Genomic DNA, 24,863 nt, shown 5'->3' with positions numbered 1-24,863 from the left:
CCATCAGCAAGATTTCCTGCTCCAGCTTAACCATGCTGTTCTATATGGAACTCTCTTCTGCCTTGACTTTGTGCCATCCCTCCCATTTTTCTATTTGTTCCTTCTGTTTCCTTTTAGGCACCTCCTAGATGCCAGGTCCCACTGGGCCACTCCTCTCCTAACACACACTCTCACAGACGATAGTTGATTTATAATTATTAGCGAGAGATCTTTTAGCATGCAATGATTTGTTTTGATTGCTTTATTTTTTGCTTTCCTTGGGGGCTGCTTCATTCATTTCTGTTGACATGTCACACCTGCCGTCCTTGAGAATTAATCCCAGGTTGTGCAGAAAGGGCTTTGGTCTCAGATAATTTCCAGGGTGTTCATACACTCTCACCTGGCTGGTTTGCTGTTTTACTTGAGCAGGTTCAATTCATGAATCAGTTCAAGTGTGCACATGTGTGTGTAGGGGGCACACCTCTATGTGTGGGTGTGGGGGGATCACATGTGTGATGGGGCAGTCATTTCAGGGATGGGCAGCGCGACTGGACATAGACTCCCGTGGGCATCCAGGAGGCGCTGCAGGGCTGGGCGTGGAGGGAGGACCTTGGCCGCCTCGTCCTTCCACCCCACGTCTGGGCACTGGAGACAGGGAAGGGCCCAAGACTGCCAGGGTGGTGGGTGGGTATCGCAGGGGCCTTCCGCGTCCTTGCGGCTTTGCACATTTCCGTGGGATGCCTGTCACCACTGTGTGTGGACTGATGAAGCCACTTCTCAGCTCGGAAGTGACTGGCAGAATGCTCAGGTGAGAAGAGGGTCAGCAAGGCCGATGAAGTGCTGCATTCTGTAGACGTGGTGGCCCTGCACGACACGGCATGACACGCGTGCCTGTCTTCTCTCCACAGCCCCATGATGGCTCCGGGCCGGCGGGAGGCCCTGTGGAGGTGGCTGAGGCCCGCAGTCCCCGGTATCTGTGCTGCGCTGGCCGCACTGCTGCTCTGGAGCAGCCTGAGGGGCCCCCAGGACATCCCCGAGGTCCTGGCATCCCGCGGAGAGGTCCTGCCGGGCAGGTTCATGGAGGTGCCATGCTCCAAGGACTATGACAGCCACCAGAGGTTCGAAGGTGCGTGCTGGTGGCACCCCTGCGGTTCCCAGGAAATGCAGCTCCTCGGGCCACGCACTGCTGCCCGCCCCACATGGAATGCGCTGTCTGCCTCTTGCCGTGGCCCACTGCTGGAAACCCCGTGAAAGAGGGGTGCGCGTGTGCAAAGTGTTGGGAGGTCTGATGAGTGACCTGTCCTCATGCTCAGGTTACTTGGCCTCCATCACCCACTATGGCCAGGAGATGGAGGCCCCCTGGGCCCACAGCAGAGCCCCAGCGAGGGCAGCAGGTGGGACAGGCTCTACCCAGCAGGGACACTCCCACCAGGGCCACCGCCCAAGTCGTGGCCTTCGTCTCATGGCAGTGCCTGTGGGAGGTGCCGTGCCAGAGGTGGGACCTGAGGGCGCTCTGGGGAGGGACTGGGACACATCGTGAAGTCAGAGGTCAGAAGGGCCAGGAGGTGACGGGCTAGGAAGTGTGAGGGCACAAGGATGGGCTGTAATCTTAGCCCTACTCATTTAATGCACGTCCGTGCCCAGGTCCTACCTGGGGGTCTCCGAGTTTTGAGGGTCAATTTTGAGTTTACATGTATCTTTCCATGGCAGTGGTTGAGAAGCTTGAGCAGGACGTGTTACTGCATGTCCGGCCAGGTCGCAGTGGCCCTGCCCTCACGGCTGCGAGGGCCTGTGCTCTATCCAAGTGTCCATCTGGATGCCAGGTGGGGTACCAGAGAACAGGGCACTCGACCTCATTGGAAGCCTGCCATGGCGTCTCATTCCTTTCCTTGGGTACCTATGGCACAGACTCCTGGGGGATCCCCAAGGGGCCAGCTCCAGGGGCCAGGGGTCTGCATGGGCAAGCTCTTGTGGCCACCTGAGAGTGGACGCTGCAGAGATCTCAGCAGAGCAGTGGCTGCTGGGTTTGTGTTCTGCAGCCTTTCTGGGGTGCACATCAGCCTCCCAGAGGGCTGGCCCCTCCCTGGCTATACCCCACATATGCTGGGGAAAGCCCAAGGAGACATGGAAGGGCAAGGGGACATCTTGGGTAGCTAGGGTAGGGCACCAGGGCGGGGGACTCAGGCATGGGAGGCCGGGCGGGGGGAGGGGGTCAGAAAGCTAGGTGCTAGGTGCAGCTGATTTGCCTAGAAGGATATAAGAGAATTTATTGCACAGGGGGTAAGAAAGTTGAAATCAGAAAACATAGAGAATGTGGTAGAAATTTGTCATGCAGAAAATGCGACCAGGGTCCCTCCTGACCTTTACTATGAGAGGCCCTCCTTCCGATCTGCATCGTAGTCTTGCTCTCATTCTGGTTACGTTGGGGGGTAGCCCCTAATCTGGGCCTGAGGCTGGGTGGGGGTCCCAGAAGAGCCAAGGAACAGGAGCCCATGGTTGTCAGGGCCGTGGGGGCGGGGACGAGGCAGTTCAGCACCTGGAGAACTCCAGCAGACCCCAAAGGGCCCCGCAATATCCCATCAGACCCCACTGGACCCCACCAGACCCCATAAGACCCCACCAGACCCCATAAGACTCTGCCAGAACCCCACCAGGCCCTACCAGACCCCACCAGACCCCAAAGGACCCCATCAGACCCTGCAACGCCCCAGCAGACACCACTGGGCCCCACCAGGTACTAGAAGACACCATAAGACCCCACTGGACCCCACCGGATCCTACAAGATCCCACCAGACCCTACAAGCCCCCAGCAGACCCCACCGGACCCCACCAGACCCCAGGTTGGAGGACCGTCACTGGCTACTGCTTTCCTGCACACTCCCAGCTGCCTAGATGCTTTTACTCTAAAGAGTCTGGCGTACTGAGCTGGGTTTTTAAGAGAACATTCCATGTATTCTAAAATTTCATATGCTTTTCACTTGAACCCATAACAGGGCCCCTTCTTCCATGGAGGGGCGCAGTGGAGACGCACCTAGAAATGGAGTCCATTCTCCAGAACCAGCCCTCGAGAGTCTGCAGGGCAAGGGGTGGAGAGGGGGCCTGTGGACCCAGAACGCCCCTCCTCCCACTCGAGGGGCGACGAGCATGGGGAGGTGCAGTGCAGGGCTGTTGGGGTGACACGGAAGCTTTGTTCATGTTGAGAGCGTTAGCAAGTGGGTGGGGAGAAAAAGTCACCTTCGTTCCTAACCATGGAAAAATCGTTTTTTGAAAGCTAGGACAGTGATGGAAAAAGAGAAGAAGACAGAACAGAGCCACATAGCCGAAGCAAGTACAGCAACCCTTGAGAGAAGGCTCTGCAATAACTGGTTTCCTTTCATGAGCAAGTTACATGTCTCCATTTATTTAGGTCTTGGAGTATCTTTATGCATTTCATAATTTTCTGATATATATTATACACCTTTTGTTAAATTGATTTTAGGTACATTATATACTTTTTTTTGTTTTTGGTTTTGTACGTGGGCAGGTACTGGGAAACGAACCCGGGTCTCCGGCATGGCAGGCAAGAACTCTGCCTGCTGAACCACCGTCCCCTGCCCTATATACATTTTTTTGAAATTGAGGTATAACCTATACTTTAGCTGCATATATTTAAAGTATACAATTTGGTAAGATTTAACAGCTATAGATATCTCCGAGGCAACCACTGATCTATTTTCTGAATTAGCTCACATTTTCTAGAATTTTAATATAAATGGACCCACACAGTATGTTCTTTTTTTTTTTTTTTTTTTGCCTTCTTCCACTTAGTGTAATTATTTTGAGGTTTATCCATGATGTACAAGTGGTATTCCAGGGATAAACTGGTTTGTTTATCCATGGTCGTCTGGGGTGTTTTAGACTGTTGCAAAGAAAGCTGCTAGAACATTTGCGTACAAGCCTTTGTGTGTGCTTAATCTTTCATTTCTTTGGGTCAATACCTAGGACTGGAATGGCAGGGCTGCATGGTGGGTGTATGTTTAACATTCAGAGATGCTGCCAAACTGTTCTCCAAGTGGTGGCCCATTTCCCATCCCCACCACAGTGTGTGAGTGCTCCAGTTTTTTCCTATCAGTGACAACACTTGTTATTGTCTCTTAATTTTAGCCGCTCCAGTAAGTTGGTAATACATCTCATTGTAGTTTTAAAATGCATTTCACTTGTGGCTCCTGATACTGAGCATCTTTTCATGGACTCATTTTCCATCCATATATCTTCTCTGATGAAGTGTCTATTTAAACGCTTAGTGCATTTTTTTAATTGAGCTGTTACTTTCATTACTGAACTTTGACACTTCTTTACGCATTCTGGGTTCAAATCTTTTACTAGCTATGAGCTTTGTAAATATTTTCTCCCAGTTTGAAGCTTGTTTTTTCATTTTCTTAATGGTAGAAGAGTAAAAGTCCTCAACTTCCATAAAGTCTAGTTAACCAAGCTTCCCTTCTACGTGGTGTGCTTTTGGTGTTGTATCTAAAACTCTTTGCCTAACCCAAGCCCATGAAGATTTTCTCCTAGAAGAATTTTAGGTTTTACATTAAGTCTGTGATTCACTTGAGTTAATTTTTCAAATGCATGAGGCATGCATTTGAAAGTAAGGGTCACGTTTCTTTTCTTTTTTTTTTTTTCCATATTGGACATCCATTCATTCCAGAGGCATTCTGTTGAAAAGATTATCCTTTCCCCTTTGAATTGCCTTGGCACTTTTGTTGAAAATCAGTTTGCCATACACAGGTGGATGTATTTCTGAATTCTCTGTACTTCTTTATGTCAGTGCCACACTGTCTCGATTACTATAGCTTTATAGCAAATTGTGAAGTCAGGCAGTATGTTTCTAACTTCCTTCTTTTTCCACAGTTGTTTGCCTGTTCTAGGTCCTGTACATTTTCAAATGCATTTTAGAATCAGGTTGTCAATTTCTGCAAACAAGCCGGTGGCAGTTTTGCCTGGAACTCATTGCCTCTCTTTGTTAATGTGAAGACACCTGAGGTATCAACGAAACTGAACCTTCCAATCTTAGATATTTTATAGCTCTCTATTTAGGCAGGTCTTCTTTGGTTTTGCCAGCAAATATGATAGTTTTCAGTGTACAGGCCTTGCACATCATGTGTCATTTTTATACCTAAGTATTTTGCATTTTCGGATGCTGTTGTAACTGGCGTAATTTTTTAAATTTCAATTTTTTATTGTTTCTTGCTAGTATATAAAGAGACAGTTGGTTTAATCTGTGGAACCATGTTTTGCAGCCTATTAAAATCACTTATTAGTTCTAGTAGCTTTTTGTGGATGCCACAGGATTTTGCCCATAATCATGTCGTCTATGATTAAAGATAGTTTTACTTCTTCCTTTCCTGTCTGAATGTCTTTTCCCTGCCCTCACACGCTGGCTGAAGTCTGCAGGTCCACATGAAACCCTGGTCTCGCTTCTGGCCTCTGGGAAGCTTCCTTCCATCTCTCACCAGGAAGGCTGATGCTGGCTTCCAGTTTCTCATAAAGATCTTTTATCAAGCTGAGGGAACTCCTTCTGGTTTCCAGTTTTTATTAGAAATGGATATTGGTTTTTATCCAGTGCTCTTTCCGCACCTATTGAGATAATTCATACATTTTTACATTTTTAGTCCACTAATGTGGTGGATTTCATTGACTGATTTTTTTTCCCTTCAATGATTTTTTATGGTGCTATCATCATCTCAAGTGTCCAGTCAGTGGTTCCCAGTATCATCATAAAACTGTGCATTCATCATTACAATCTAGTTTTGAACATTTTCATTATTCCCAAAACAAGAGAACTATGAATAAAAATAAAAGTAAAAAGAACACCCAAAACATCCCGTAACCCCCATACCTCCCTTTGTTTTTTCTTACTCATCTGTCCATACACTGGACAAAGGGAGTGTTAGTCACAAGGTTTTCACAATCAAACAGTCCCATCATGAAAGCTCTATGGTTATACAATCATCTTCAAGAATCAAGGCTACTAGATTACAGTTCAATGGTTTCAGGTATTTCCTGAAAACTAACAACTGAAAAGGAAAATCTATATAATGCATAAGAATAACTTCTCCAGGCTAACTTCTCTACTCCGTTTGAAATCTCTCAGCCACTGAAAGCTTATTTTGTCTCGTTTCTGTCTTCCCCCTTTTGACCAAAAAGGCTTTCTCATCCCCGTGATGCCAGGTCCTGACTCATCCACATTGCCAGGGAAATTTACACCCCTGGGAGTCATGTCCCACATAAGGGGGAGGGCAGTGAATTCTAAGTTGACTTAGAAAGAGAGATCACATCTTTGGGGGTGCCTCTTAGGCATAATCATAAGTAGACGTAGCTTCTCCTTGGCAAGAATAAGTTTCATAAAGGCAAGCCCCAGGATCAAGGGCCTGTCCTGTCAAATGGCAGTTCCCAATGCTTGCAAAAACATCAAGTCTTCCTTCCCCCGGTGGGGAACTTTAATATTTTCACCTTTTTCCCAGTCCCTCAAGGGGACTTCGCAGATTCTTTTTAGTTTTCTGCCCACGTTACTCCTGGGAAGTATCGGGTCTTATATCAACCTGTGCAAACCAACAGGATCTCACTCCCTATACATTGACTGATTTTTTAATCTTAAAGCAAACTTGCACTTCAGATATAGACCCCACTTGGTTATGATATCATTTTCATGCGTTTTGCTGGAGTTGGATATTTTCCTCTTGTTTTCTTTTCTTTTGAGTTTCTTGTCTGATTTTGGTATCAGAGTAATGCTGATCTCATAGAATGAATGGGAAAATATTTCTCCTTTTCAATTTTCTGGAACTTTTTATATGAAATTGATATCTTCCTTAGATTTTTGATGGAATTTACCATCTGGACCTGAAGATTTATTTGTGGAAATGTTTTTAACTACAAATTCAATTTCTTCTATATATAGGAGTTTTCAGGCTGTTTGTTTATTCTTTTAAAAATGTTTAATAGGCTCTCCTTCTCCCCTCTCTTTCTCCGCCGGCCCGCCGCACAGCGCCCACGCCCCGCAGCAGCCGACCCGCCCGCCCTCCTTCTCCCCCCTCTTCCCCCTCCTGCTCCGGCGGCTCTCCAACCACCACGGTGCCCTCTTCTCCCGCCTTCACCAGCTCCTCCGCCACCAGCCTCGACAGCCTTGCCGCCCTCACCTTTCCTCCTCCAGAACAGCTACTGGGGGAGTAGAGACAATACAGACCAGCTCCCGGAGCCACGACGGAGATCAAAGGGACAGCGTACCCCATCGTGGAACAGCTGACTGTCTGGGAGAACCAGCTCCGGTGAGAACACCGAGGGACGCGGGCTTTCCTGGGCGGGACGGTAAGCGGCCGGAGTCCCTCCCTTCCTCCTTCCCAGGCCAGCTGGCAGAATTGGGCAGGCGGTCCCCTCAGGCCGCGGCGGCTGGCATCCCCACCACGCGAGGCCCCCCGGACCAACTGAAAGAGTTGGGTCAGAAATCCCCAGACTGCGGAGAACGGTGAGCAGGGGGTCCCTTCCAAACACGTGACTCCCCGGTCTGCCTGGGAACAGTGCACTCTCCCGGGCTGCGACAGCTGGCGCCCTTCCGCCACGCTTGGCGCCTCGGGCCGACTAGAAAATTTGGTCGGGCGCTCTCACGTGCTGCGGCGGCCGGCGACCCTCCCCGCGTTCGGACCCCCGGGCCGGCTGGCACTCTTCCAAGACGCTTCGGCTGCCAAACCTCCCCTATGGCGAGAGTTTTCCAGAGTTAAAGGACCCACAGCAACTTTTACTGGTGGATCCTGTAGACAAACGTGTGCCATGAGCGCCACCTACTGGGCAGGATAAGAAAAACAGAACCCAGAGATTTCACAGAAAAATCTTACAACCTGTGGGGTCCAACACCCAGGGAAATCTGACTAAATGCCCAGACGCCAGCAGAAGATAACGGATCATGCTCAGAAAATTGAAAATATGGCCCAGTCAAAGGAACAAACCAGTAGTTCAAATGAGATACAGGAGCTGAAACAACTAATGCTGAATATACGAACAGAAATGGAAAACCTCTTCAAAAACGAAATCGATAAACTGAGGGAGGACATGAAGAAGACATGGGCAGAACAAAAAGAAGAAATAGAAAAACTGAAAAAACAAATCACAGAGCTTATGGAAGTGAAGGATAAAGTAGAAGAGATGGAAAAAACAACGGATACCTACAATGGTAGATTTAAAAAGAAAGAAGATAAAATTAGTGATTTGGAGGTTACAACATCTGAATTCCAAAAAGAAACAGAAACTATCCGGAAAAGAATGGAAAAATTCAAACAGAGTATCAGGGAACTCAAGGACAATATGAACCGCACAAATATACGTGTTGTGGGTGTCCCAGAAGGAGAAGAGAAGGGAAAAGAAGGAGAAAAAATAATGGAAGAAATTATCACTGAAAATTTCCCAACTCTTATGAAAGACCTAAAATTACAGATCCAAGAAGTGCAGCGCACCCCAAAGAGAATAGACCCAAATAGGCATTCTCCAAGACAGTTACTAGTTAGAATGTCAGAGGTCAAAGAGAAAGAGAGGATCTTGAAAGCAGCAAGAGAAAAACAATCCATCACATACAAGGGAAGCCCAATAAGACTATGTGTAGATTTCTCAGCAGAAACCATGGAAGCTAGAAGACAGTGGGATGATATATTTAAGTTACTAAAAGAGAAAAACTGCCAACCAAGAGTCCTATATCCAGCAAAATTGTCCTTCAAAAATAAGGGAGAAATTAAAACATTCTCAGACAAAAAGTCACTGAGAGAATTTGTGACCAAGAGACCAGCTCTGCAAGAAATACTAAAGGGAGCACTAGAGTCAGATACAAAAAGACAGAAGAGAGAGATATGGAGAAGAGTGTAGAAAGAAGGAAAGTCAGATATGATATATATAATACAAAAGACAAAATGGTAGAGGAAAATATTATCCAAACAGTAATAACTCTAAATGTTAATGGACTGAATTCCCCAATCAAAAGACATAGACTGGCAGAATGGATTAAAAAACAGGATCCTTCTATATGCTGTCTACAGGAAACACATCTTAGACCCAAAGATAAATATAGGTTGAAAGTGAGAGGTTGGGAAAAGATATTTCATGCAAATAACAACCAGAAAAGAGCAGGAGTGGCTATACTAATATCCAACAAATTAGACTTCAAATGTAAAACACTTAAAAGAGACAAAGAAGGACACTATATACTAATAAAAGGAACAATTAAACAAGAAGACATAACAATCATAAATATTTACACACCGAACCAGAATGCCCCAAAATATGTGAGGAATACACTGCAAACACTGAAAAGGGAAATAGACTCATATACCATAATAGTTGGAGACTTCAATTCACCACTCTCATCAATGGACAGAACATCTAGACAGAGGATCAATAAAGAAATAGAGAATCTGAATATTACTATAAATGAGCTAGACTTAACAGACATCTATAGGACATTACATCCCACAACAGCAGGATACACCTTTTTTTCAAGTGCTCATGGATCATTCTCAAAGATAGACCATATGCTGGGTCACAAAGCAAGTCTTAACAAATTTAAAAAGATTGAAATCATACACAACACTTTCTCGGATCATAAAGGAATGAAGTTGGAAATCAATAATAGGCGGAGTGCCAGAAAATTCACAAATACATGGAGGCTCAACAACACTCTCTTAAACAACAAGTGGGTCAAAGAAGAAATTGCAAGAGAAATTAGTAAATACCTAGAGGCGAATGAAAATGAAAATGCAACATATCAAAACTTATGGGATGCAGCAAAGGCAGTGCTAAGAGGGAAATTTATTGCCCTAAATGCCTTTATCAGAAAAGAAGAAAAGGCAAAAATGCAGGAATTAACTGTCCACTTGGAAGTACTGGAGAAAGAACAGCAAACTAACCCCAAAGCAAGCAAAAGGAAAGAAATAACAAAGATTAGAGCAGAAATAAATGAAATTGAAAACAATAGAGAAAATTGATAAGACCAGAAGTTGGTTCTATGAGAAAATCAATAAGATTGATGGGCCCTTAGCAAGATTGACAAAAAGAAGAAGAGAGAGGATGCAAATAAATAAGATCAGAAATGGAAGAGGAGACATAACTACTGACCTCACAGAAATAAAGGAGGTAATAAGAGGATACTATGAACACCTTTACGCTAATAAATACAACAATTCAGATGAAATGGACGGGTTCCTGGAAAGACATGAACAACCAACTTTGACTCAAGAAGAAATAGATGACCTCAACAAACCAATCACAAGTAAAGAGATTGAATTAGTCATTCAAAAGCTCCCTAAAATGAAAAGTCCAGGACCAGACGGCTTCACATGTGAATTCTATCAAACATTCCAGAAGGAATTAGTACCAGCTCTCCTCAAACTCTTCAAAAAAATCGAAGTGGAGGGAAAACTACCTAATTCATTCTATGAAGCCAACATCACCCTCATACCAAAACCAGGCAAAGATATTACAAAAAAAGAAAACTACAGACCAATCTCTCTAATGAATATAGATGCAAAAATCCTCAATAAAATTCTAGCAAATCGTATCCAACAACACATTAAAAGAATTATACATCATGACCAAGTAGGATTCATCCCAGGTATGCAAGGATGGTTCAACATAAGAAAATCAATTAATGTAATACACCATATCAACAAATCAAAGCAGAAAAATCACATGATCATCTCAATTGATGCAGAGAAGGATTTGACAAGATTCAACATCCTTTCCTGTTGAAAACACTTCAGAAGATAGGAATACAAGGGAACTTCCTTAAAATGATAGAGGAAATATATGAAAAACCCACAGCTAATATCATCCTCAATGGGGAAAAATTGAAAACTTTCCCCCTAAGATCAGGAATAAGACAAGGATGTCCACTATCACCACTATTATTCAACATTGTGTTGGAGGTTCTAGCCAGAGCAATTAGACAAGAAAAAGAAATACAAGGCATCAAAATTGGAAAGGAAGAAGTAAAACTATCACTGTTTGCAGACGATATGATACTATATGTCGAAAATCCGGAAAAATCCACAACAAAACTACTAGAGCTAATAAATGAGTACAGCAAAGTAGCAGGCTACAAGATCAACATTCAAAAATCTGTAGCTTTTCTATACACTAGCAATGAACAAGCTGAGGGGGAAATCAAGAAACAAATCCCATTTACAATCGCAACTAAAAGAATAAAATACCTAGGAATAACTTTAACCAAAGAGACAAAAAAACCTATATAAAGAAACTACAAAAAACTGCTAAAAGAAATCACAGAAGATCTAAATAGATGGAAGGGCATACCGTGTTCATGGATTGGAAGACTAAATATAGTTAAGATGTCAATCCTACCTAAACTGATCTACAGATTCAATTCAATACCAATCAAAATCCCAACAACTTATTTTTCAGAATTAGAAAAACCAATAAACAAATTTATCTGGAAGGGCAGGGTGCCCCGAATTGCTAAAAACATCTTGAGGAAAAAAAACGAAGCTGGAGGTTTCACGATGCCAGACTTTAAGGCATATTATGAAGCCACAGTGGTCAAAACAGCATGGTATTGGCATAAAGATAGATATATCGACCAATGGAATCGAATAGAGTGCTCAGATATAGACCCTCTCATCTATGGACATTTGATCTTTGATAAGGCAGTCAAGCCAACTCACCTGGGACAGAACAGTCTCTTCAATAAATGGTGCCTAGAGAACTGGATATCCATATGTAAAAGAATGAAAGAAGACCCGCATCTCACACCTTATACAAAAGTTAACTCAAAATGGATCAAAGATCTAAACATTAGGTCTAAGACCATAAAACAGTTAGAGGAAAATGTAGGGAGATATCTTATGAATCTTACAACTGGAGGTGGTTTTATGGACCTTAAACCTAAAGCAAGAGCACTGAAGAAAGAAATAAATAAATGGGAGCTCCTCAAAATTAAACACTTTTGTGCATCAAAGAACTTCATCAAGAAAGTAGAAAGACAGCCTACACAATGGGAGATAATATTTGGAAATGACATATCAGATAAAGGTCTAGTATCCAGAATATATAAAGAGATTGTTCAACTCAACAACAAAAAGACAGCCAACCCAATTACAAAATGGGAAAAAGACTTGAACAGACACCTACCAGAAGAGGAAATACGGATGGCCAAGAGGCGCATGAAGAAATGCTCAATGTCCCTGGCCATTAGAGAAATGCAAATCAAAACCACAATGAGATATCATCTCACACCCACCAGAATGGCCAATATCAACAAAACAGAAAATGACAAGTGCTGGAGAGGATGCGGAGAAAGAGGCACACTTATCCACTGTTGGTGGGAATGTCAAATGGTGCAACCACTGTGGAAGGCAGTTTGGCGGTTCCTCAAAAAGCTGAATATAGAATTGCCATACGACCCAGCAATACCATTGCTAGGTATCTACTCAAAGGACTTAAGGGCAAAGACACAAACGGACATTTGCACACCAATGTTTATAGCAGCATTATTTAGAATTGCAAACAGATGGAAACAGCCAAAATGTCCATCAACAGAAGAATGGCTAAATAAACTGTGGTATATACGTACGATGGAATATTATGCAGCTTTAAGACAAGATAAACTTATGAAGCATGTAATAACATGGATGGACCTAGAGAATATTATGCTGAGTGAATCCAGCCAAAAACTAAAGGACAAATACTGTATGGTCCCACTGATGTGAACGGACATTCGAGAATAAACTTGAAATATGTCATTGGTAACAGAGTCCAGCAGGAGTTAGAAACAGGGTAAGATAATGGGTAATTGGAGCTGAAGGGATACAGACTGTGCAACAGGACTAGATACAAAAACTCAAAAATGGACAGCACAATAATACCTAATTGTAAAGTAATCATGTTAAAACACTGAATGAAGCTGCATCTGAGCTATAGGGTTTTTTTTGTTGTTGTTTTTTACTATCATTACTACTTTTATTTCTTTTCTCTATATTAACATTTTATATCTTTTTCTGTTGTGTTGCTAGTTTCTCTAAACCGATGCAAATATACTAAGAAACGATGATCATGCATCTATGTGATGATGTTAAGAATTACTGAGTGCATATGTAGAACGGTATGATTTCTAAATGTGTCAATTTCTTTTTTTATTTTTATTTTTTTTTCTTTTTTTCTTTCTTTCCGTTAATAAAAAAATAAAGAAATATAAAAAATAAGTAATAAATAAATAAAACACACACATACACACACAAAAAAAATGTTTAATGGAGCATTGAAGTATATTTTATATACTATCAATCCCCCATTTTAAATGTGCAATTCAGTGAAAATTAGTGAATTTGCAGAGCTGGGCAGTCACCACCGCAATCAATAGTAGAATATCTCCTGCATCCAAAAAGGCTCCAAATGACCAGGTGTAGCCACTGTCCACTTGTGCCCCAGCCCCTGGCCAGCGACTTTCTGTCTCTATAGATTAGGCTTTTCTGGGTTATTTCACCACCATAAACTCTGTGGTGTTTCTGCACCTGTCTTCTTTTACTTTGCGTGAGTTCTTTTTATTAGAGCAGTTATGCATTTACTGAAAAATCATGCAGAAAGACCAGCCTTCCTGTATGAATTCCCCCACCTCAGCCCCATGTTTTCCTGTATCATTAACTTTTTGCATTGGTGTGGTACCTTTATTACAGTTAATGCACTAATATTATTACAGTATAGTTACTTTAGGGGTTTCTATCATGTTCTTTATTGTTTATGATATTGTTTATATTTATTATTTACATTATTACCCTTTTACTGTCTGTAGATTCTGTCTTGGTCTCTCTTTTGTTCCTGGTGACTCTGGCTAGAGTTTCATCAATTACATAGGTGGTCTCTTTTCTCTGTTGCTTTAGTGTTTTCTAGTTTGCTGATTTCTTATGATCTTTCTTATTTGCTTCTCTAGGTTTAATTTGCCTTTCTTTTCCTAGCTTTTTAAGCTGATTCAGGACCTTCTCTTCTAAGATAGGTGCTTAGTGATACAAGTTTCTCATTAAAAACTGCTTCAGTCGCATCTCACAAATTTTGACATATTGTGTTTTCATTTTCATCCAATTCAGTGTACTTTCTGTTTTGCTGTAAATCCCATCCTGTGTATTTTCCCTCTCATCCACTTCGTTTTCCTCTCCAGAAATTTGGCTTGAGTCTTGCTTATCTGCACTTCAACCTTTCCTCTCCCGTTTTGAGCGTAGGGACAACAGTTGTCATAACAGTGTTAAGCCCTTGTCTACTACTGTATTTGCCCTCTCTTGGTTGGTTTTGATTATTTCCCCTCCTCAGGTTCTTTTCTCGCTGTTATCGCTGGTAATTTTGAGAGGCTGCCACAGGTTTTGAATCACCTGTGGGGTTGCTGGGTATTTTGTGTCCCCACAAACAGTCGCTTGTCCTGGGCACAGCTCTGGTGCTGGGGCACAGCTGGTCCTTTGGGGCCTTGACTCAAGCTGGTCACAGGGCCGTGGCCACCTTTAGATGGGGCCCACATCCTCTCCAGGCGAAGGGGCCAGGCGGGGAGTAGGGCAGGCCCTGGCACTGCGTTGCGGAGGTTTACATCACACCCGACTTTGACACTGTCTCCAGGATGCACCCCGAGGAAGTGTGGCCGGGGAGTTACCGATACAAGCATTACCAGGGAGGAGGCCGAGCAGCTACGCAGGTAACCTGCCTGGCACCCCGAACCCCGAACCCCCACCCTGACTCCCTCTGCCCACCCCCATGCCCCAACCCTCTGCCCTCTCCCCCAACCCATCCCCTCTTCCTGCCCACACCCTGTGCCCCCATCCCCTCTCCCTGCCCTTGCCCCAGCCCTGATCCCACCCTGTGCCCCAGCCCCGCACTTATCCCATATCCACTCCTCCACCCCTGCCCCCTGCCCTGCACTCTGAGCCCCAACGCCCCTCTCCCAGACCTATGTCCCTGCCCCCCACATTTCAAAGCTGCCCCCCCCAGAGAGTCCATGTGTCAGTTTTGAAACAAACAAGCAGGAGAGCAGGGCTGGAGAACTGTCACTGAAAAAGAAGTTTTCAGAAATGCATGTCATTCACGAGGACAAGGTCTCCTTCGGGTGGTGAAACGTTTCAGGGGCCGTGGGCAGTGGTCACACGCATGGGGGGCACTGGCTTTGCAGCCCAGGCCCTGACCTGCACTTCTGCATCTGCTTCTGCCTGAGCCCTCCAAGTCGAGGTCACGTGCAGGGTCTGGAAGCAGCACTGCTGCTGGTGTAGACACTTTCTGACACAGTTACTCCCCCGCAGCATCGCCGAGAAGGGTCTGGCCCTGGGAGGAGCCGACGGAGGGGTGAGTTGGACCTGCGTACCGGCGTCCTTTTCACTGGACGCTCGCTCCAGCCGGGTCCCTGGGCTGGGGGACTGCGCCCTGCAGCAGCCACTCCTTCTGGGGGGTCTGTGCGCTCTACCTCCTGTGGGTAAACCGAGTCACGGGCCCACAGGACTCCACCACTGGTGCCCGGCCAGCTCCACCACCTCCCGTTCCTCCCTCCCCTCCGCTCTTGCCATCTGTCCCTCCTCTGCCTCTCTGGCCTTAGCTTTATTTTCCTGTTCAGGAATTCTGGGTTCAGCTGCATTGAATCTGCCATTTAGCCAAACCGTTGAGTTTAAATCGTTTTCCATTTCTAGAAATTGTATAGAGTGTGTACACATCTGCACAGATGTTTTTCCAGCCCTTCTCTCTCTGACCTTCGTGGGGTCCAGATGGAGGTGGAGGCCATCGAGGGACGTCCGTGGAGGAGGCAGGACCAGGCCCAGGAAGCCGTCGGGCCCAGTGATGGTGGAAGGTGTGGCCGGCGCCGCTCCAGACCCCCACCGTGCCCCTGGGAAGATGTGACCTCAGCCGGAAAGCTGGAGAGTGTTCTGGAGGCCACAGATCTGAACTCAAGAAGATATTGGGTATACTTAAGATATTAAAAAAGAAGAAGATACCCTGATGGTCAGGAACATGGGAAGTGTTCCCCATCGCTTGTCCTCGGGAAATGCAGGCCCAGCCAGGCAGGCTGCCACTTCGCGCCCCTGGGATGGCTGCGATCGGGAGGTTGGCAGCACGGAATCACTGGGACGTGGGGACACGGGGCTTAGACCCATCCGCTGGTCACTGACATGGAGTGGTCGCCCTGGAAGGCACCTGGGCAGTGTTTTACAAAGCCGTGGCCCAACAGTTGCACGCTGGCTATCTGCCCAAGAGGAGCGAAAGCTTCTTCCGCACCGATTTCACAGCAGCTTTGTCTGGGATCCCCGACCTGGAAAACCCAGGTGTTCTTGCCCAGGATGGGTGAGCAGACCGTGGGGGCCTCTGTGCATGGAAGACTCCTCAACGTGGAAGAGAATGCGTTATTAGAACAGGCAGCAGCGTAACTCTCAAAACAGTTGCTCTGTGTGAAAGAAATCAACAGAAAACAGCACATACAATGTGATTCTGTCCACATAAGATTCTAGAAAACATAACTAATCTGTGGTGGCAGAAGTCAGATGAGGGGTCATCTGCGGGTGTGGTGGGGGTGGGTGGGTTGCCTCCGGCATGGGGAAGCCAGGACCAGGGCTCAGCTGTGAGAGTTTGCAGCTGGGCGTGGAGAAGGCACATCTCAGGAGCAGGGGGGTCTGTGGTCTCCAGGCCGCGGGGAGGGGTGGGGGCAAGGCCTGTGTCCAGGGCTCCAGGCTCACTGCTGCCGTGAGCCGGGCTGCAGCGGTCAGCGGAGTGTGGAGCCCACGGGAGCAGTTGGGTAGCCCGAGGTGTCTGCAGCTGAGGGCCAGGGGACGGGAGGACAGGCTGAGAGGAAAAGCTGAGCCTTTGCAGGCTCAGCTGGGATGCATCGGCCTACACGGGGAGGGGGCATCGTCTGGTCTGCGGCCCCCCGAGAAGGTTCTAGGCCCCTCCTGTCCTTCATGCTCATGCCTCGGGGCTGGGGGGGGCCAGACTTTGGGCACTCAAGGTGGGTGGGGCACAGGCCAGGAGCCGGAGAGCCCCCGAGGTAGTGGGCCAGGGTCTTCTCAACTCACCTGCCCCCTTCCTGGCCCTGCCCTCCCCTCCTCCTCCTGCCCCTCCCCCCTGGCCTCCCTCCTCCTATCTCTGCTTCCCCCTCGACCCCAGTGGTGACCCGCTGTTCCCACAGGGGGCTGTGTGGTCACAACGTGTCCTGAAGTGGGGGGGGGACCAGTTCTTGGGCCTCTCCCTACCACTCACTCTGCTGGCCCACTCCCATTCTTTAAAGAGAATTATAGTGACTCAGAACTACTAAAATGCATTAATTTGGGTAAAACAGGATGGGAGTCTGTGGTGTATACACTTGATTCCACAGTAAAGGAAGCACAATAAACCTTAGGTTTGTTTCAAGTGGTAATTTAAAAAAATAGATCAACATTCCCTTCCCAAAAATGATTAAAACTACGTTGAGTTTTGGCCTCAGCACTCCTACCCATGATATAAATGTACCTGGGTCTACTCAGTTGCAGGGAGATGTAACAGATGTCACAGCCCACAATTGCCTGTCTGACTCAGTGTGGCGCGTGCAGGCCCTGCTGGCCCTGGCCAGGCTGCCCCCTCTGCCCTGAGACTGCCCTTCACAGGGCCCCAGGGGCAGCTCTGAGCCACCCGAGCCGCTGGGCTGCTCGCCCGACTCACAGGAGGGCAGGACACGGCAGCCGTCAGAGGCTGAGCTCTGGATTCTCGCCTCTGCAAGGTGCACTGTGCGAGCTCTGGGGCGCCTTCCGGGGTGAACAGCAGTTCCGAGTGCCGTCCTCTTTCTCCACTGCTCAGGGGACAAGGACGTGCTGTTTAGTGCCCTTTGGCCGCACGTGCCCATGGGGCACAGGGTGTGCTGGGCAGGGGAGCAGGTTCTTGGGCGAGGACAAGTGCCCACTGGGCTGGCCGCACCCTGTCGCCGGGGTCAGAGGGCAGGAGGGCTGTGGGCACTGACCCTCACTCCGTTAGGGGCTGGTGAAACCCAGGCAGAGGGTCCTGCCGCCATTCCAGCCTCCAGGCAGCACAAGGGTCCGAGTGGTGCAGCCAGGTCCTGGGCGGGTGTACCTCCAGCCTCCTTCGTCCCCAGTGACCCCAAGTCCCCTGCTGCACCCCCCACTTTGACGTGGATACAGACAGCACTTTAATTGCAAACGTGGGGGAGACAAGAAAAGGAATGGACAGAATCACAAGTGAAACAAGGTAGTTGTGTGTGTAAACGTGCAAAAGCGACTGGCTTTGCTGGACTGGTTATGGAGAGGGGCAGGCGTCCCTGCCTTTGGCGATGTCTTAAACCGTGTTACCCACTGCTGCAGCCTCACACGTCGCTCTCCCGACGTCCCTTCCAGGTGTCCATCCTGGACTTGCACTCGGGAGCCCTGTCGATGGGGAAGCACTTCGTGAACCTGTACAGGTGAGAGCCGGGCGTGCTGGGCCCCAGCTCGGCCACAGGTGCTCTGGCAGAGCCGCTGCCCTCGGGTCCCCGCAGCTTCGGGTAGGGGTCCCCGCGGGCCTGGGAAGGCAGGGTCCGGTGGGTGGGAGGGGCCCTTATTCACAAAGCTCAGGAATGGGGTGGGCAGGGGCCGGGTGGGAAGGGGGTGGCGGTGCAGGGAGCGGTGGCAAGGGCAGGGCTTGGGGCCGGCCAGGCGGCAGCTGCCAGGGACCATCTCAGTGCTCCTGGCAGGGCCGCCTCGCACTGGCCAGGGTGGTCATCCCTGGTTAGTGTCCCCACTCTCGCTGGACATCGCACCCCCTTTTCTGGAACCGGCTGTTGTAGAAATGTAAAGGTGATGAGAGCAAGTCAACCGCAAGGATGTAGTCGGGGGAAAGACTGACTTCAAAGCAGACATGGATAACCAGAATTAAATGTTATATTTATTGCCTTTTTTTTTCACAGATACTTTGGGGATAAAATACGAAACGTCTTCTCGGAAGAGGACTTCCAGCTGTACCAGTAAGAGGGGAAGAGGACGCGGTTGAGGTGTGAGGACAGAGGTCGAGGCCCTAAAGGCCACGCTGGTGGGACCAGGAACAGGCGGGGGGGGGGGTCCCCCAGGGAGGCCTGTGTGTGCTTGCACGGGTGTGTGTGCACGGGTGATTGTGTGAGTGCATGTGACTCCCTGCCTCCCACCCGTCCATTTCTTCCCTGGCTCAGCTCAGCCCTCTGCAGCCCCAGGACCCCGTGCTAGAAACCTGTCTCCGAGGGCGCCCGGCTCAGTGTGACGCATGCAAACTCCTCTGCAGGGATGTGCAGCGGAGAGTCCAGCTCACGGTCGCCGAAGCTTTCGGCATCAGTGCCTCCTCGCTGTACCTGACGAAGCCCACCTTCTTCTCTCGAATCAACAGCACGGGAGCCCGCACGGCCCACGACGAATACTGGCACGCACACGTGGACAAGGTGAGAGGCCGCGGGAGGGCACGGCGCCAGGCAGGCCAAGCAGCTCCCCGTCCTGCGCCTGTGCACAGGCTGGTCTGGGGCATTCATGCCTGTAGGATGCCGTTGGGGGCATAAAACGTGTTTCTCCTGTAGTGGCGGTAAGAAGTAGTGAAGTAAACCTTGGAAGACGTGGGAGCCCCGTGGTTACCACCCCCGCCGCTGTCGGCGCAGCGTGTGCTCCCTCTCCCAGCGACTACCTCCGCTCCGTCACCCTGGTCCCCAGCCCTGGGAGTGTGGCTGCCGGCCGCGCGTCCCTCCCCCCCACCCTTATTCCTGTTGCTTCTTTCAATGCACTCCCACCTTTTCCTCTGTTTGCTTTCAAGCGAGTTTGCTTTGCCTTGGAGTCTCGGAAATTTTACTGCAGTCGGCAGGGCCTGCCTCTCTGTGCGCGTTAGGGAGCTGCTCCGCTGTCATCTCTTTATGCTTTATTTCTGCCCCTTCCTCTCTCATGTCTCCTCCTGGTGTTAGGCGGTTCCAGCGTTGCCTCGTGCTCTATAATGATTTTTCCACTCTTTTGTCTCTCTGCGCTTGACTTTATATATTTTCTTTGATCTTTCAGTTCACACCTTTTTGTTTGTGTTTAATCTGCTGTAAAACTCATCTGATGAATTATTTTTGTTTCTAGAGCTTCCACTTGGTTCTTTGTTTATTGTTTTCAGTGTCTGCTGAAATCTTCACGCTCGTGTTTCATTTCTTTGAACCTACTAAGCACGGTTTCTTTTTTTTTAATTTGGGGGTTATTTTTTTTTAATTTATTTATTAATTTAAAAAATTTAACAAACGAAATATAACATTAACGTAGATAATCAGTAATTCACAATATCAACACTTAGTTGCATATTCATCATTTCTTAGAACATTTGCATGGATTTAGAAAAAGAAATTAAAAGACAACAGAAAAAGAAATAAAGCCATAACAGAAAAAAAAGATTATACATACCATACCCCTTAACCCTCGCTTTCACAGATCTCTAGCATTTCAAACTAAATTTATTTTAACATTTGTTCCCCCTATTATTTATTTATTTATTTTTACATGGGCAGGCACCGGGAATCGAACCCGGGTCCTCGGGCTTGGCAGGCAAGCATTCTTACCTGCTGAGCCACCATGGCCCGCCCTTAAAATTTCTTTAGGTGTTTTGTTTTTTTTTTGTCATGTAGTATTTTATATGTAGTCTATATATAAAAGACAATCTGTATCTCTTCAGACAGCCTTTCTTCTGCCTCTTCAAATCTGCTGTTGTAAGTCTGCATTAATTTTTTCATCTCTTCTATTGTGCCTTCCATTCCCTTAAATTCTGCCATTTGTTTTTTCAAATTTTCGAATTCTTCTTTATGGTCACCCAGTGTCTTTTTTTTTTTTTTTTTTTTTAACATGGGCAGGCACCGGGAATCGAACCCAGGTCCTTGGGCATCGCAGGCAAGCACTCTTACCTGCCGAGCCACCGTGGCCTGCCCTGTTCCCCCTATTATTTATTTTTATTCCATATATTCTACTCATTTGTTCACAGGGTAGATAAAGGAGCATCAGACACAAGGTTTTCACAATCACACAGTCACATTGTGAAAGCTATATCATTTTTCAATCATCCTCAAGAAACGTGGCTACTGGAACACAGCTCTACATTTTCAGGCAGTTCCTTCCAGCCTCTCCATTACATCTTGGATAACAAGGTGATATCTACTTAATGCATAAGAATAACCTCCAGGATAACCTCTTGACTCTGTTTGGAATCTCTCAGCCATTGACACTTTGTCTCATTTCACTCTTCCCCCTTTTGGTCCAGAAGGTTTTCTCATCCCTTGATGCTGAGTCTCAGCTCATTCCAGGATTTCTGTCCCACATTGCCAGGAAGGTCCACACCCCTGGGAGTCATGTCCCACGTAGACAGGAGGAGGGTGGTGAGACTACTCGTTGTGTTGGTTGGAGAGAGAGGCCACATCTGAGCAACGAAAGAGGCTCTCTTGGGGGTGACTCTTAGGCTTAAATTTTTTTAATTTTATTTATTTATTTATTAAAAAAAATTAACAATAAACAAACAAAAACTTTAACATATTCCATTCTATATATATAACCAGTAGTTCTCAATATCATCACATAGTTGCATATTCATCATCTCTTAGAACATTTGCATTGATTTAGAAAAAGAAATAAAAAGACAACAGAAAAAGAAAACGATAACAGAAAAAAGATTATACATACCATACCCCTTACCCCTTGCTTTCATTTATCACTAGCATTTCAAACTAAATTTGTTTTAACATTTGTTCCCCCTATTATTTATTTTTATTCCATATGTTCTACTCGTCTGTTGATATGGTAGATAAAAGGAGAATCAGACACAAGGTTTTCACAGTCCCACAGTCACATTGTGACAGCTGTATCATTATTCAATCATCCTCAAGAAACATGGCTACTGGAACACAGCTCTACATTTTCAGGCAGTTCCCTCCAGCCTCTCCACTACATCTTGAACAACAAGGTGATATCTACTTAATGCGTAAGAATAACCTCCAAGATAACCTCTCGACTCTGTTTGGTCTTAGGCCTAAATTTTAAGTAGACTTGACCTATCCTTTGTGGGGTTAAGTTTCATGTGAACAAACCCCAAGACTGGGGGCTCAGCCTATAGCATTGGTTGTCCACACTGCTTGTGAGAATATCAAGAGTTCAACTTGGGGAAGTTGAATTTCTCCCCATTCTCACCATTCCCCGAAGGGGACTTTGCAGATACTTTTCCACTCACTGATCAAATCACTCTGGGATTCATTGGGGCATCACTCTGGACAAACCAACAAAATCTCATGCCTACCTGAGATTCCAAGTACTTATGCTGTTCAGTCAAGCTATCTACATAAGTTATATTAGGAAATGCACTAGTCAAAATATAAATTTTGTACCAAATAAACATTTTTTTAAGCACAGTTTCTTTAAAGTCCATATGACAACTCAGTTACCTGGACCGCCTGGTCTCTTTCTATTGTCGGTTGTTTTTCTTATTATTGAGTCATGTCATCTTGTCTCTTCACATGCTTGCCTATTATTGAGTGCTAGACCTTTAAATGAAACGTAATCAGAGTAGTTTGAGGCTTGGGATTGTGTGACCTGTCTCTGGACGATACATCAGCCCAGGACGGGTGTGTGGGGGCATGGGTGACGCCAGCTCCAGGCCGGGGAGACGGTGGCCTTTCTGATGGTAGCACTCAGAAGCCAGTGCAGGCGAGAGAGCAAAGTCGAGGAAACACTCGTCGCTCTGTCTGCCTGTCTGGGTGGTCTGATGGATTTTCCCATTGGCCTGGGTACTTGGAGGCACCTCCTTTAGTTACTTCTGTTTTTTTAGCCTACTAGAATTTGCTCAATAAACATTCTGTTGTCTCTTTCTTAAAAGGTTTTAGAGGGGGCGGGCCACAGTGGCTTAGCTGGCAGAGTTCTCACGAGAGCCCCAGGTTCGATTCCCGGTGCCTGCCCATGCAAAAAAAAAAGATGATTTTAGACAGGGGTGCAAGGGTAGCTCAGTGGTAGAATTCTCACCTGCCATGTGGGAGACCCATGTTTGATTCCCGGCCCATGCACTTCCCAAAAAACAAACAAATAAAATTCAACAAATGGTGCTGCAATAACGGAATACTCACAAGGAAAAAGAATGAAATGTGACTCCACCATACAGCATACAAAAAAAAAAAACAATTTTAGAAGATAAAGGTAAAAGTGCAGCTAATAAAAAGAAGGTAATTAAAGCCAACAACCTCTTTTCAAAGCTAATTTTTATCATTTAGAAGTAGTTGTGGTCAGCCCACAGTGGATGTGGTTTAGTGGTGGGGCTTGTAGCCCAGTAGCTCAAATTCAAATAAAAGGTGAACGTATGTTTCTGGGAAGATCAGGAATGGTTTTACCCCACAGTGCCCACATTTAGTAGAGTAAGAAAGTGTTGCTGAACAGATGGTTTTCATTTAAATTATTCTTTTCACCTGCTCCCTCCCTGTCCCCAGCTCCCTCCCCTGCTCCTCTGGGTTTTTGGAGGCCAGTCCCAGATGCCGTATCATTGCATCCACAAACCCCATCCAGAAAGCAAAGGTGACTCTGCCCCCCATGTAACACAACCACAATCCCATTCTTATGTCTAAAAACTATAGTACTGTCTTTATATCATCAGACAGGTCAGAGTTCCTATTTCCCTGATTGCCTCATAGATGTGATTTTTTTAGGGCTAGTTTGTTCAAATCAGGATCCACAGGAGAACACACCTGGTACTGAGTTGTCTCTTAAGTCTTGTTTTTTTTAATTAAAATTTATTTTTATTTTAAAATTTTTTAATTAATTCAAAAATTAAAAAATATATATATAACAAAAAAACACAAACATTCTTAACATGTGATCATTACATTCTACATATATAATAAGTAATTCACAATATCATCACATAGTTGCATATTCATCATGATCATTTCTTAGAACATAAAATTTATTTTTAATTGCAGTAAGATATACATGACATAAAAATCATTTTAACCATTTTAAGTCAACAGTTCTCTGCTGTTAAGTACATTGACAAGGCTAACTTTCACCGCTATTTCCAGAGTATTTTTATCATCTCAAACCAAAACTCATGTACTCACTCTTCTGCTTTCCAACTCCGAATTTTATTCTAACTGTTTCATATAAGAGAATTCATACAATACTTGTCCTTTCCTGCCTGGCTTATTTCACTCCACTTGATGTCTTCAAGGTTTATCCATGCTGTCATGTGTATCAGAACCTCATTTCTTTTTACGGCTGAAAATATTCCTTTGAGTTATAAATTTTGATAATGTCCATTTTCTTTATTTTTTCTTTTGTTGCTTATGCTTTTGATATAAAATTTTAAAATCTACTGTTTATTGCAGCATCCTGAAGATACTTCTCTTTGTTTTGTCATGAGAGTTTTGTAGTATTGGCTCTTATGTTCAGGTCATGGATCCATTTTGAATTAATTTTTATATGTGGTGAGAGGTAGGGGTCCACATTCATTCTTTTGTATGTGGATTTCCCATTGTTCCCACACTGTTGAAGAGACTCTCTTTCCCCATTGAATGAACTTGGCAGCCTTGTCAAAAATCAACTGGCCATAGATGTGGGGATTTATCCCTGGACCCTCAGTTGTATTCCATTGGTTCATATGTCTGTCCTTATGCCAGGCCCACCCTGTTTTTTGTTTATTTATTTTTGCACAGGCAGGCACTGGGAATCGAACCCGGGTCTCTGGCATGACAGGCAAGAACTCTGCCACCGAGCCACTGTGTCCCAGGCCCACCCTGTTTTAATTAATGTGGCTGTGTGCTAAGTTTTGAAATCAGCAAGTGTGAGCCCTTCATGGTTATTCGTGACCTCCTGCAATCCCACAAATTTGAGAAATAGCTTTTCGTTACTTCAGAGAAGGCTGCTAGAATTTT

At 46.0% G+C, this 24,863-nt stretch overlaps 1 protein-coding gene across 1 annotated transcript in view; it reads left to right on the top strand.

Moving 5' to 3' along the window:
- Positions 1-24,863, top strand: part of OGFOD3 (2-oxoglutarate and iron dependent oxygenase domain containing 3) — a 52,890-nt gene that overhangs the window by 1,259 nt on the left and 26,768 nt on the right. Inside the window, exons 2-7 of the mRNA XM_077166297.1 lie at positions 888-1,105; positions 14,609-14,684; positions 15,283-15,325; positions 18,346-18,410; positions 18,894-18,950; positions 19,241-19,394. Of these exons, the coding sequence (XP_077022412.1) occupies positions 888-1,105; positions 14,609-14,684; positions 15,283-15,325; positions 18,346-18,410; positions 18,894-18,950; positions 19,241-19,394 (613 nt within the window). The remainder of the gene's footprint in view (positions 1-887; positions 1,106-14,608; positions 14,685-15,282; positions 15,326-18,345; positions 18,411-18,893; positions 18,951-19,240; positions 19,395-24,863) is intronic.

The sequence above is a fragment of the Tamandua tetradactyla genome, chromosome 6, assembly GCF_023851605.1.
Source record: "Tamandua tetradactyla isolate mTamTet1 chromosome 6, mTamTet1.pri, whole genome shotgun sequence".
In the NCBI taxonomy this organism is placed as follows: Eukaryota; Metazoa; Chordata; class Mammalia; order Pilosa; family Myrmecophagidae; genus Tamandua; species Tamandua tetradactyla.
The sequence above is the reverse complement of the archived record's forward strand: the minus strand, read 5'-3'. Positions and strand labels throughout refer to the sequence as shown.